The sequence below is a fragment of the Melospiza melodia genome, chromosome 9 (assembly GCF_035770615.1).
Source record: "Melospiza melodia melodia isolate bMelMel2 chromosome 9, bMelMel2.pri, whole genome shotgun sequence".
Lineage (NCBI taxonomy): Eukaryota > Metazoa > Chordata > Aves > Passeriformes > Passerellidae > Melospiza > Melospiza melodia.
In genome coordinates, this window is record NC_086202.1 from 13870791 (window position 1) to 13883879 (window position 13089).

General features: G+C 38.9%; 1 protein-coding gene across 12 annotated transcripts in view; it reads left to right on the forward strand.

Moving 5' to 3' along the window:
* Window positions 1–13089, forward strand: part of LCOR (ligand dependent nuclear receptor corepressor) — an 83500-nt gene that overhangs the window by 53708 nt on the left and 16703 nt on the right. The window contains exon 7 of one of the 12 annotated variants that reach the window (XM_063163367.1): window positions 1121–10618. The exons of the other annotated variants lie outside the window; for them this stretch is intronic. Coding sequence (XP_063019437.1) covers window positions 1121–2090 — 970 coding nt within the window. The 3' untranslated portion in view covers window positions 2091–10618. Of the gene's footprint in view, window positions 1–1120; window positions 10619–13089 lie in introns of those variants that run through there. 12 annotated transcript variants of the gene reach the window in all.

Here is a 13089-nt window from a genome sequence, read left to right on the forward strand (position 1 = left end):
TTCTTGCAATGGACGTCTTTTCTCTAAAGACTCTTTTTAATCCCAGTGTGATGTTAAAAATAATAATGTAGCTTTTCAGCACTATGTATCCTATCCTTAAGTAATGCTGACTTAGCCAGAGGGCTTGACGCCAGTATAGCGTCCCAGAGCATTAAAATAGATTCTCTTTGTTAATTTGTATGCTGAACATGGAGAAATTTGGAGGTGGATTTTGAAACCAATGTGACTTAATAACTATAGGGGGCTAAGCAATCAAAGCATTAAAATAGATGTGACTCTCTGCAGCAGTAGTACTTAATTTCATAGAAAGAACACTTGTGATGAAAGGGAAATGGTAAAAATACATACTGCCTTTTTTTTTGTTAACCCTTGATCTGAATGACAGTTGGTGCTTAGATCTTCCTTTTCCTAGGCATGCTTTTTATTAAATGAGATTTAGGGCTCTGTCTATATGCAATTAGTTGTTAAGAGAGCAGTTTGGTAAGTCTAGTGTAAGTGTTTTTCTTTGTGATCCGCAGTATCCCAGCTTTCATATTTGGTGCTTAATGAAAGTCAGGCAAATGCCTCTGAGGCCTGCTAAGCTTTTTCTTTTATCCTGAGCAGCAGTTCTTCAATATGATGTAAGCAAACATTATCCAGGGTTTCCACCTGTGTGTAGATACTGCAGGTGGCAGTCATATTTACATGTTGAATATGTTGCACTTTGGCTTACTCTTTTATTACTGTGCTTGTTTAGTGGTAACGTCACACCAGTAACACAGTTGTGTGTAGATCTATGGCGATTGATTACTACTTTGTAATTAAGGTGCTATTTTCAGACGCTTGCGCGAAGTCTTTTCTACTCCGAGAATTTGTGAACCCAACCAGAGACCAGCCAACAGGTTTCATTTTTCTTTGCCCAAAAAGCTTCTCTTTTTTTGCGAACAAGTTTTAAAACTGACTGATGCTGAGACTTAAAAAAAAAATAAATTAAAGTAATAAAAAAAAATTTAGAGAAAAATAAATAACACAAAAAGTGATGTTACCCAAGCAAGGCCTTCTAATAAAGGAGTGGCCCCCTCACCCATCCCTCCCTACCTGTGCAAGTCCTGCTCACATCAGTTTCCTTCCATCCAATTAGGCGACCTGGGAGACCCAGCCAGCACCATCCGGAGGGACTACAGAGTGGTGATGGGGTACCTCCAAGAAGCTTGCAGGATGGAACCAGGGAAGGTTATGGCCACTCCACATCTCTTAAAGTACCGCTGGCTCGATCACTCCAGATTAGTGAAGAACTGCTGAGCAGAAACCAGTTCTCTACAGCTGCCAGCCATGGGCCATCTGGACTACAGAATCATGGACAGCACTTAATATTATCCAGGGAGGCTTCTTGGGCAAAACCACACTACGAATTCAATTTCAGCCGCATGAAATTCAGGGGAAATGGTGCACTCAGCAACATCAGTGACCTTCCTTTTCTTACAGAAAACTCTGCCTTTCAAAAAATGGCACTTCAAACTAAGCAGGATGGGAAAAAGGACGTGAGCCATTCATCTCCTGTGGATTTAAAGATACCACAAGTTCGAGGCATGGACCTTTCATGGGAGTCCCGCACTGGTGACCAGTTCAGCTATAGCTCTTTGGTAATGGGTTCACAAACGGAGAGCGCGCTTAGCAAAAAGTTAAGGGCTATCCTTCCAAAACAAAATAGGAGAAGTTTGCTGGATGCTGGACCAGATTCCTGGGGCTCAGATGCTGAGCAGTCTACCTCTGGACAGCCATATCCCACCTCAGATCAAGAGGGAGATCCTGGCTCCAAGCAACCTAGGAAGAAAAGAGGGAGATACAGACAGTACAACAGCGAGATACTGGAGGAAGCAATCTCTGTGGTTATGAGCGGGAAAATGAGTGTTTCCAAAGCTCAGAGTATTTATGGGATCCCCCACAGTACACTGGAGTACAAAGTTAAAGAGAGGCTGGGCACTTTGAAAAACCCTCCAAAGAAAAAAATGAAATTAATGAGGTCGGAGGGGCAGGATGTTTCAGTAAAGATTGAATTAGATCCCCAGGGAGAAGCAGCACAAAGTGCGAATGAATTGAAGGATGAATAGGGATGTTGTAGAGTGCCAATTACTTTGCAAACTGGGTGAGCACTACTGCATAGTTCAACCATCACTGAGCGCACCTGAGTCTCCTGTTTACTGCAATGCTCTTTCCTTTGCAGTTTAGCATAGACTTATGTGAACACAGGTGAAAGATGTGCTCTGAATGTCACATTTGTAAATTTTTCTGGCCTAGTATGGCACAATTTCCCTCCTTCACCTGCCCACTGCCCTCTTTCTTTCTTTCTTTGTTCCTTTTTTTTCTTTTGCCTTTTGCATGTTTCTCTGTAATAGAGAATTGAGTTACCTCACAAAGAATGCAGATCTGTAGAAGTGGACATCTTGCCTGTAGAGCCTGCCTGAACTTCTGATGTTGGATTTTTCATATCTGCCTTTATAGAAATAAGTCCACTTTGTTAAACTGACACTCTCCTGAAACCAGGCAATTTTCAAATGAAAATCAGACTGTCATTCTTCAAAAATGTTTCAGAAATCTTTCTTTTTCCCCTTCTTATATTTTGTTGATCCAGTTGATTGAAAGGTTTGAGCTAAATCAAATTATTTAGGAATGGTACCTCTCTTGAACTCAGATTTGTCAACTAGATTGATAATCAATTGGGTCTAATTAGGCTCTCCACTGTTTTCTTTCTAAATTAACCGTACTTACCATTTGCTGTCTGCTTAGTGCTCACCCGGAGGGGAGGGGAGGGAAAACTTACATACACTACCTTCAGAAAATGTCAGTTTATTATTTATAACACTACCTTCGCTGTAATTTTATTTGGTGTTTTTGAAGGGTGATATTTACACTCACCTGCTTGAGGATGTAGCCTTATCTCACGGAAGACAAGCTTCTCACAGTCAGGAGCAGTCAGGGTACACTAAATGATGTATTAGGGTATGCCTCATTATACCAGAACTATGGTTCTTTGTGACCTTTACACTTTTACAGACTTGGTTCTGAGTTTACTAAACTATGTGGTCCCAACAGCTAGTTTATATGACTCTAATCCAGGGATGGGGGATTTGTGTAACAAACTACTGTGATACTGGGAAAAAAAAAAAAAAAGGAAAAAAAATAGCCCACAAAATGGTGATCTCAAACGTTACAACCTCAGTAGTCTGCCCAAATATCCACATTAGTGAAGGAGCTTGTTAATGTTCAGGGAAGAAGTAAAACACTGGTAGCCTGATCTAATTCAGGCTCTGCATCATATCTATCTGTAATACTGTCAGGGTCGAACACTCAATGAATGGGTGTTTCCTTTTTAAATATTACAGTTGCCAGTAGCAGGAATTAAGTCCTGCTTTTTTGTTGTTGTTTTTATTTAATCTATTTTGATAGTGGTTTAGCACATGCTAGAATAAGCATTTAAACACCATAAAAAAAAGCACTCCGTAAACCACAAATCTGGGGTTTTTTCAGTATGGTGGTATCTTTATGCTTATATGGAGATCCAGGATAAGTTTTGTACTGAACTTTTATCTTTGATACTTTCTGCGGGAGTGGTCAGTAACTAAGTGGAACTTACTGGACTTAACCACAACATGACCAAATCATAATTGCTGGTTCTTCAGGTAGAAGCAATTTGGTCTTAATCTGTGCAAAAGGTAGATAGACTTAGCATTTTTTTCCCCATTTGCACAACCAAAAGAAGCATTGGAGTTTTTGTGTGAGAGCATTAAGTGATGTCAGTGAAAGTGGTCTCTCAAAGTTCATGGGAGGGTGACCTAGGTAGCCCTAGGGATGCTGAATGACTTCTGGAACAATTGATTCTATTAGCCTCTTCCCCTCCCCAGCAACTTCATATTTTCAAAGGTTAGGCACACCATTGCTGTTGTTTTAAATATGCACTGCTCATTCTTGAAATGGACTGGGCATTTGGCCCCAAGTATACTTTATTTTTGTTTACTTAATATATTTTAGTCCTCAAAATCCTGGTTCCTTGTAGCTTTCTAGTTGTCATCTTGGCATTTAAAGCAGTTTAAGCTCAGTAGCAGTATATAAACTCTGCAATACGTTCCAGTTTAGCTGGTGATTGCAATAAAGGCGCAGTTTAAGGCATGGTTTCATCTGCTGTTGGAGGTTATGGTAGAAAGTTTGTTGCAAGTTAAAAAAAAAAGTAACACAGTTTTACTCTTGAGAGAGGTTTAACCTTTTGCAGTTGTCCTTATTTAAGAAACATGAGTTGAGTTTTATAAAACTTGTCACTGTAGTGTACGTGGAGTGCTCATTTTACTAACCTAAATATTTTGTATGTGTATGTTTAAGTGGGTGACAATCGTGCAGCAGAAGAATGGTGTGCCTACCCTTTAATGCTGCAGTTTTAAAAGAGAATTTGTCTTGTCATTTCAGACTGTAGGCTAAGAATTGTAAATAGATAGTGAGAAGTTGAGTACTCTTTATTTGCTTTGGTTAGGAAGTGGATTTAAAAAAAAAAACAACAACAAACCAAACACGTAACTTTCTCAGTTTAAATGTCCTGAGACCTGAAGATTGTAATACTCATAACTGCAAAGCTTTTAAACACAACACTTGATCTGTGATAACTTAATATTCAGGTAATCTTTCTTTTTCGAGAAGCTTTTGAACAACCATATTTCCTCCAAAGGTCTCTGTTTAAAAAGGAAAAAAAAGAAAAAGTGTAGATTATTTTTTAAGCACTAATTGCATTACATTGGTAACTGCAATATGAAATAGCCATTATTGTTTTGTGAAGCATGGTTGAGATTAGTTAGTGGTCCCTTTTTAAAATTTCATGAGCCTCTCAAAAAATAAAAACAAATTTAAAAAAAAGCTGCTGAATATTCAAAAGATATATATTTTACCTTATTGTAGGTTTTGTAAATTTAGTCTGTAATATTCAGGTGCACCTTTTAATGTTACTTTTTTGTTTCAAAGTCCCATCTAACATATTTTCTCTGAGGTGATTCATCACTTAAGACTAGTATCACTCTAAGTGCTGCAGTGATCACTAATATTTTGTTTCATTTTTCACTACATATATTTTGCAGGCGCTTTCAGTGTAGCTAACTAGTAGTATTTGGGATCATTTTAAATATATGATTGGAATTAATGTTTGTCCATTAGCATGCTTAATTTTCTGCTGACCAGCAGTTTGCATGGCCAAAATCCCTGGTTGACCATATTTTGGTGTGGGAAGGTGTGGTTCACTGCGGTCTTTGTAACAAAAGCCTTGTTTCTCATCTTATTTCTGGTAAGTGGATGCTTATGTTACTTGGATCACTTGGACAGGAGAAAGATTTTAAAGCCTTCTCCTGCTGCTCTTGTGAGATGGCATTAACGTGTAACATAGACAAACTGCAACCCTGTAAAAATCGAGACGTTGTTAGGAGGAGACCTTTCGGGTATTTTTTGTCACTAGTTTTCTCTTATTCCCGAGAATGTCCATCCAATGTAGTTATTGGACTTAACAGTATTGTTGTGTACTACGTTGATGTAGCTGAAAAAGCCTGACAGCAAGAAACTGTGAATTATATTTGTGGCAGTCTCTGAAAACTAGTTTTTCAGTCCAAGTACCATGAAGGAGAATCCCCCTCCCCTACCCCATCCTAGAAAAGTAATTTTATATTTTGTGTGTATAAAGTTTTAAGAATCGAAGTTTCATATTGTACTGAAGTTTAGGTGTTGCTTGGTAAATCTTTGCTGCAGCATATAATTGAAGATGAGTAAGGCTTAGTGTGGTAGGGGTCCTGGTGTGGAGTTAATTATCGTACAGTTCTGGTGGGAAAGCCCAACATGTATGAAATGTGTCCTTTTTTTTTTTTCATTTGGATTTGTAAGATGTAAAAGTGCTTTTTTAGAACTCTGACCTATTACAAACTATTACCTCACTTTCAGCCAGCTGGATCCTCATTCCACAGTGTTGTAGGCATTATTGTGGCTGTAATGCTTGAGTACAGCTATAGAGTTGAACGTTTCCAGTTAGATATTGTAGGGACACGTTTCTGGACTCATTTTTGTTTCTGTCTAAAGATTATTTATTTTCCAGTCATTCCCTGATTTTTTTCTAAAGGTTCCAGACAGTTTCCTTTAGAATTTCTCATTTTTTCCCTGTTGCACAGGAGAAGTTGCTGCATAAGCAATACAGGTATGCCTTTACTTTCTTTTTTGTTGCAGAACTCATAACTTGATGCTTGCATTACCAACCCTACTGCTACACCTGAATTCAAACTCTGAACTTTTTTGGCAGTTGGAGAAAAAGTATTTTTAACAATGCAGGGATACAGGTAGGATAATGCCTCTAGTAAGGGAACACATTCAGCTTCTGTGTTCTCTCGCAACTCCTGCATGACAATTTTTGCAGAACTTTCCACTGCTGGAGGATATTCCTAAACACTGGAGGTAACTGCATTTGTGTTTAGACTGGGTAAGAGCAGACGAGGAATAGTCTGTGCTTTGTCTTGTGGCAGGCCAACATTGCATCTAAATATTTCTTTCGTGAGTACTCAAGAGTACATTGCCTTTCCCTGGAAATTCATGGGAGCTGGCAAAGTGATTTTAGGGGCTTTAGGGTTGAGTAAGCTTTGTGAAACAACTTTTTAGTTCTGATTGAATCGCTTTATGTTTCATCTGCAACGATTGTTATACAGGCAAAACTGGAATTGCCATGTGTTTCTTTCCAGTTTACTTTCAAGTAATGCTCTTAAGATGTCCTTGAGTCTTAGGAGAAGAACACGGTGTCCAAGGAGTGAAGGGAGCACTCTGCTGTTCCCTTTTTTTCTCAAAAACAGTGTGGCTGCATCTGTAATGTAAAGACCTCTTTCTTCAGTGAAGACAAAATTTGAACTCTTCAGTATAAGAATGCATACTCTTATTGCAGTCCAAAATCTTACAAAGGCAAAATTATTAACCTTACTGAAAGATTTTTCACAATAGTCTAAATAGCTTAAATTCTCTGCCAAATGTTAGAAGTAGGATGGGAAGGGTTGTTTCCCTCATTTTCGTGAGGATCAGAAACCTCTAGGTATTCCCCACAGATGTTTCAGAAATTAAATGTAATTTCAGTCTAGGTCAATGTTGCTTTTTCTTGGCATCAGTACATAATGTTGGCTAATATTGTTTTAGAAAGCTGTAAGAAAATAATTTTGAGACTTGTTTTGGTACTATAAAGGTTTCTACTTGATCTTGAATTATATTGAAAATTCAGTAATTGGAACCTTCAGAAACCTGAAAATCTGCACTGCTAGTTGTATGCAGTTCTGATGAATGTAGCAGATAAAGTAGCCACTATAGTAACTCATTTCAGATTATCCAGTGTATAAACACAATGCACTGTGATGACCACTAGGCAGAGAGATATTTCAAACCCAAAATGATCTGTAGATCCACTTCATGTGTACCAGGAAAAGCTGTTAAGTACTTAGAGCATTCCAGTGTCCATCTCTCTCTCTTTCCTGTTCTTTCTTTGATTGGGGCCAATTCTCTAAACCAGTATTACAACAGCAGTTTTGGACCTCATGTCCTACTGAATTATGCCTATATTCAGGTATTGTCATAAAAACCTTCATATTAAGAGAGCTTTATTCAATCCTTACAAAAATCTCTCAGCCCAGTTGCAAAATCAGTTTTCCTGGGTGATGTACTAGAAAGGAGGATTTTTTTTAGCTTGTCCAGGGCATTTAATCTACCTGCTTAAAAACAAACATCCCCACCAGTGCCCCTGTGCTTGTCTCTACTGAATTGGTAAGTATAATTCAGGAGGACTCAAGATGATAACTACCTTACAGAGCAGGGATTAGGACACAGGCTTCATTTTGACTGGAGTAGAAAAAGTTAACATCCAAAACAATTTCTCTCATCATCACCTAGCACAGTTTATCTTAATATTTTTTTCCTACTCAGAAATAATGAGGATACTACTAGAGCTACTTAAACAATTTATCAATTACTTGGTGCTACATTTCTCAAATAGTTTTGCAGATAATACTTTTTATGCCTGCGTGAAAACATGTAAACAATAAAAAGCACTTGTCTGACCTATTCTGAAGTACCAGAAAAGGGATAAATAACTGCAGCACTTTCTCTGTTACAATGCCTGAGTCTTAATTAAATCTGGTCTTCAGGTTATGAAATACTTCAAATATACAATCTAGGATCATGAACAGCTTGTCAGGTCAGATCACAAGGTTTCTTGGGATATTAATCTGTCTTTTAAAGACTAGTACAACAAAATATTCTGGAGTTCAGGCAGGGGATGTATATATACATGCCTGGTATTTTTTACTGATCATTTCAGTAGGCCATTTCAGGGCTTAACATTGGGAATCTGGGATGATGGGTAGGGAAGGGAAGTTTCCCAAACTGAAAAAAAACCATTTTGGACCATTGTTTAATGTTCAGTTTGAAAACTATATCACAAGAAAAATGGGTAGGGATTCTTTCTCCCTTATGCCTTCAGGGAATGAGTAGTATTTAGAATCTCTGGCTGAAATTCAAGCCTTTTTACCGTGTAAATTTTTAATATAAACTCATTGACATGCTTTTTACATCTGAGGACTGAAAATGGATCTTAATGTTTAAGTTGTGGAATGGTATATTTCTTAAATGAAGGGGGAACATTTAAAAAAAATAGATTAGAATACCAGCATTAGTGAGCTTAAGGAATTTTAGTATGTAATAGCAAAGTATAGCAAAGTATTTGATTAAAAAATTAATCTTGAATTGCTAGTCTGTAACTAGGTGCATTCTAATTTAGCAGGTGAATATTCTTTACTTATCGATATATGATGGGCTTTTTGCAAATAGAAACCTTTATCTGAGTCCCACGTGTTGCTTGTACTGATGGGATGTATGCTTACAGCAGCTTACTGCTGCTTTAAAATGTATAAAATGTTTTGAGTGTTTGCTCATAACTCTTTTTAACCTCCACTTGTTAAATTGTCAGACATTGGTATTTTATCAGTCCGCAGTGTAAGTTTAAACTAATGTTCTTAGGAATCCAACTTGTACACACACTGTTTAAAAACCCTCAGGGACAGTTTACACACTATCCTCACTCAATTCAGGTACTTGTACTCTCTTCTTAAACCTAGCAGTGACTTGTATTTTGTTTTGCTTTTCTTTTGACGTGCTGATAGCACATCCTTGATGAATGTCAACTTAAAACTCAGTTCAGGTATCCAGGTATAACTCAGCCAAACGGATTTTAAAGCTGCATATTTACTCTCCAGCACACAGTGCCTCAGACACTTATAGTGGCATTCTGTATATTCAGTTATTACTACTGAGCAGATCGCGTGGGGGTTCCTGGTATGTATTGTAAGAAATTCCTATGTATATTATATAATATGTATTATATTATATACATATATAGTATATATGTTATCTTAAACTTATATATTTTAAAATGCCACTACTAGCCAGCGCAGCTAAAAATGAAATACATTCCCAGCTGCTTCTGCGAACAGCAGAGGCAGCTTCTTATCGTGGCTCTTGCTTCTCTCTCACCATAACTACTTCTAACCTCAAGCACGGGTCCTTGGCTGTCTGACCTCTACACTCTAGTTATGCAATGTCCTTAGAGAATTCTGTGCACTGGCCACTGTGATGGAAACCAATGGGCCGGGAGTGCTTTGAGTTTATTAGTAATTGTTCTGCCAAAGTTGGTGTTTGTATGACAAGCGTGTAAACCTGTCAGATAATCAGCAGAGGTCCAGGTTGTCTGTAATTAATTCCACCTGCTGGGCAGGACCAGAGCTCACGAGGCACCTCCTTTCTAAGGCTGAGCACTGTTCACTGAACACCTGCAGTGCCAGGCCTCTGTGGTGTGCTCACCTGGAGGCCAAGCCTGAAACTAAAATCTGCTGTTCTGCCTTCATGGTGATCTGTTGGCAGTCGCAAGTCAGCAACACCTCTGCTTTATTATTTGACACTTTACATCTAAAAAGTCTTCTCTTTCTATTTATGTAACCCATAGTCTTTGAAGAGTATGGAAAATGGCATTTCTCTCTGACCTCTAGAAGTTCAAGTGTCATGGGAAAAAAAAAACAGGAACCCCCCCCTTTACTCTTATGGACCTCATTTCAATATACTGTTTACAGTTTGACGGAATTGTATAATTTAATATTTCTCTTGTACTGTAGTTTATATTTATTTACAGATTTTTTTTGTACTGTGTGATTTGAATTTTTTGTTCCTTGCTATGATCAATGTTTTATGTAGTAGAGCACTTATGATCACAAATTAAGGTTTTTGGTTTGATTGCACTACATTAATTTTTTAAATGCAGTTCTGATTTTTTGACTGGACTAAATAAGCTGTGTCTTAATGTATGTGATAAGTACTTTTAAATTTTTATTTCATGTGGTCCATTTATTTTTTGCATTGTATGTCAAAGCGCTAATTCTCTTGTTGTGCATGTGTAAGATTTAATGGCTCCATTGTATTATTTGACCATGTCATTTTGGAAACACATTCCCAGCTGTAACGTTGTGTATGGTAGTTTTCACTGGATGCTAGACTTTTCAAAACCACTATTCTTCTAATAAATTTTGTTGTGAAAAACTTCAAGGGGTTCCAATTCTCTTGTTCCTAATGTGTTTTCTAAATGCTTGTTACTAGTAGCCCAAGGATATGAGATGGAAGCTATCACAAGGGGGGAGAAGCAGGGGAGGAAGTGAAAATAGAAGGTAAAGCAATTTCTGGCTGAAGGACTGAGCTTTGGAATCTCCATACTCCGTTGGGTTCCTGCCCTAAATAGGATTGACGGTAAAGCCGCTTTAGCAGCTGGGTAGGGAATACATGTGAAAGCTGAAACGCTGTCTCATAGCAGCCCGGTCTCATGAACTCCCCTACTCTTAATTTGTGCTTCCCTACTGGCCACCTTAATATCCTTAATGGTAAATAATTTATCCAGTGAAGAACAAACAGCCTCTCAGGAGGAAAAATAAAAGGTGGTGTAGTGATGTTCACTGAGCACTCAGTAATGAGCCAGGCTAGGCATGGAGGTCGTGAGAGCGTGGCCAGAGCCCCGTGTGGGTCGGTTTTGGGCTGTGGGGTGGCAGCAGGCAGAGCTCCGGCTGGGGCAGTGGAGCTTAGTACTGGAGCACACGTCACCAGGCACAGGCACCTTGCTTAGCTGCCCACCAAGGCACTGCTGTTGCTTTTATTTTCTCTGCAGCTTTATTTTCTCTGCTCTTCTTGCGCAGAGGGGGCAGGTCCCCAGCTCCCCATTAGCACAGGGAAGGCTCCAGCAACTCCATCTTGCTGTCCCTCTGCACGGGGGCACACGGCAAATCCAGCAGTGACACCACGCTGCAGCCAGCCCTTTTCCAAGATCCATGTTTCCTTTCTCGTGCCTGTACTTGGGGTTGAACAACTTTTGACGCTATGCATTATTGATACAGAAATGCTGAATACTAAAAAGTAGGTTACACTAAGTGGTGTATAACGGAACCCACGTGAGTTTAGGCATTTCTGCTAACCTTTGTGTTCAGTTCTACGATGATTTTGAGAGTGATGCATAGGGATTTCCTAGCTTTAGGAAAATTCATAATGCTGCATGGTATCTAGCCCAGGTTTCTTTTCTCCTGAGAAATTGCCTTTCTTAGCATGTGCTATTGAAAAGTAGGTAATTTAGGGTTTGCATTTTTCAGTGCCTTTTTTGTTTCTTAAAATCCTTAAATAACTGTTACATTACAAACTAATTATTGTATTTCTTGTATACTAATGCCGTTATTAAAAACAAAAAGCAAAATGGTAATTGGGTGCTGTCACTGGTTTAGCTTTACCAGGCAAATTTCTCTTAAGTAAAAAACTTGGTTTAACTAGAGACTACATCCTACACTTACTCAGGAATAGTGAGTTTTTATGTGTAAATAGCTTGAAAGCCTTGTGCGGTAAACTATCATTTATAATATTTTTTTTCTCTTTGTCTGAATACATCTGTCAAATCTATGAAAATAGCCTTTGAAAGTGATGAACCATATTCCCATCTGCCATTCTTTAGGATGCATTACACTGTGCAGGCTTGTCCCAGAACATTCTTAATTGACACTTTTAGTCCTGCGATTATCAGAAATACCATGTTTTTCTGCTTTTCCTGAAGGACTTGCTGATGGTCTCGCACTGCTAAGATGAAATTGTTCAAACTTAAATGAACACAGTCTTGATTTCTTCTTTTAAAAGCTGTTTCCTGTATCATGACAAGATTTCACAAGATGTTGCACCCAGACCCAGAAAGAAGCTTCCATTCTGTTGTCTCTTATGAAAGTAGAAAAGAAACACAATTAGCCCTGTTAGGCAGCTTTAAAAGTCACCTTCTAATTTCCTTCTGTTTGTTTGGACTCGGGGTGGGTTTTGAGCTGCTCAGTCTGTTATTGCAAGAGGCAGCTGCCTCTTTTGTACCTGCAGGAGCATATCTGGTCACCTTCTGAAGTGACAGATCCTTTGTGGAATAGCTGTGGACTGTACCCCCACATACAGCTGGGTCACTTGCTACAATGCAGATACTCCCTCAGATGTGGAATGAGAGGCTCTGCTCATTGCTCCTCTGTGGAAGTAAAAGCTGCTGGGAGGGGAAGAGCAACTCCCTGAGCTCAGCATGAAGGATCTGAAAGCTGGAAATAAGCTTAATTTTTGTGAGTGAAGCTGGTTTAATTAAGGGAATTCCTGAGCATGAGAGTTTCACCTTCCTGTGTAACCAAAGCCCGTGTGGTGTGGCTCCTCGAACACCACCAGTGCAGAGCTTGCTCTGGTGTCTGCGGTGAGACAGATCACCAGCAGCTTTCCTGCCTGAGCATGCTGAGCTCTCTAATTTCCTAGAGGCATGACAAAAGTGGGTCTGGGGGAGGGGGAGGATTTAAATCCTGATTCAGGAAGATACTTCAGCAAATCACCGTTTTCTTAATCTGCCAACTCTGCTCTGGCAGATGCCCAAACAAGGGTACTGGCTGAATGGAGGTTTTAACTGGAAGTGAATAGCAGGTTCTTGGACCTGTTTAGGAATATGATTCATACACAGAGGAACAGAGCTACAGATGAAAA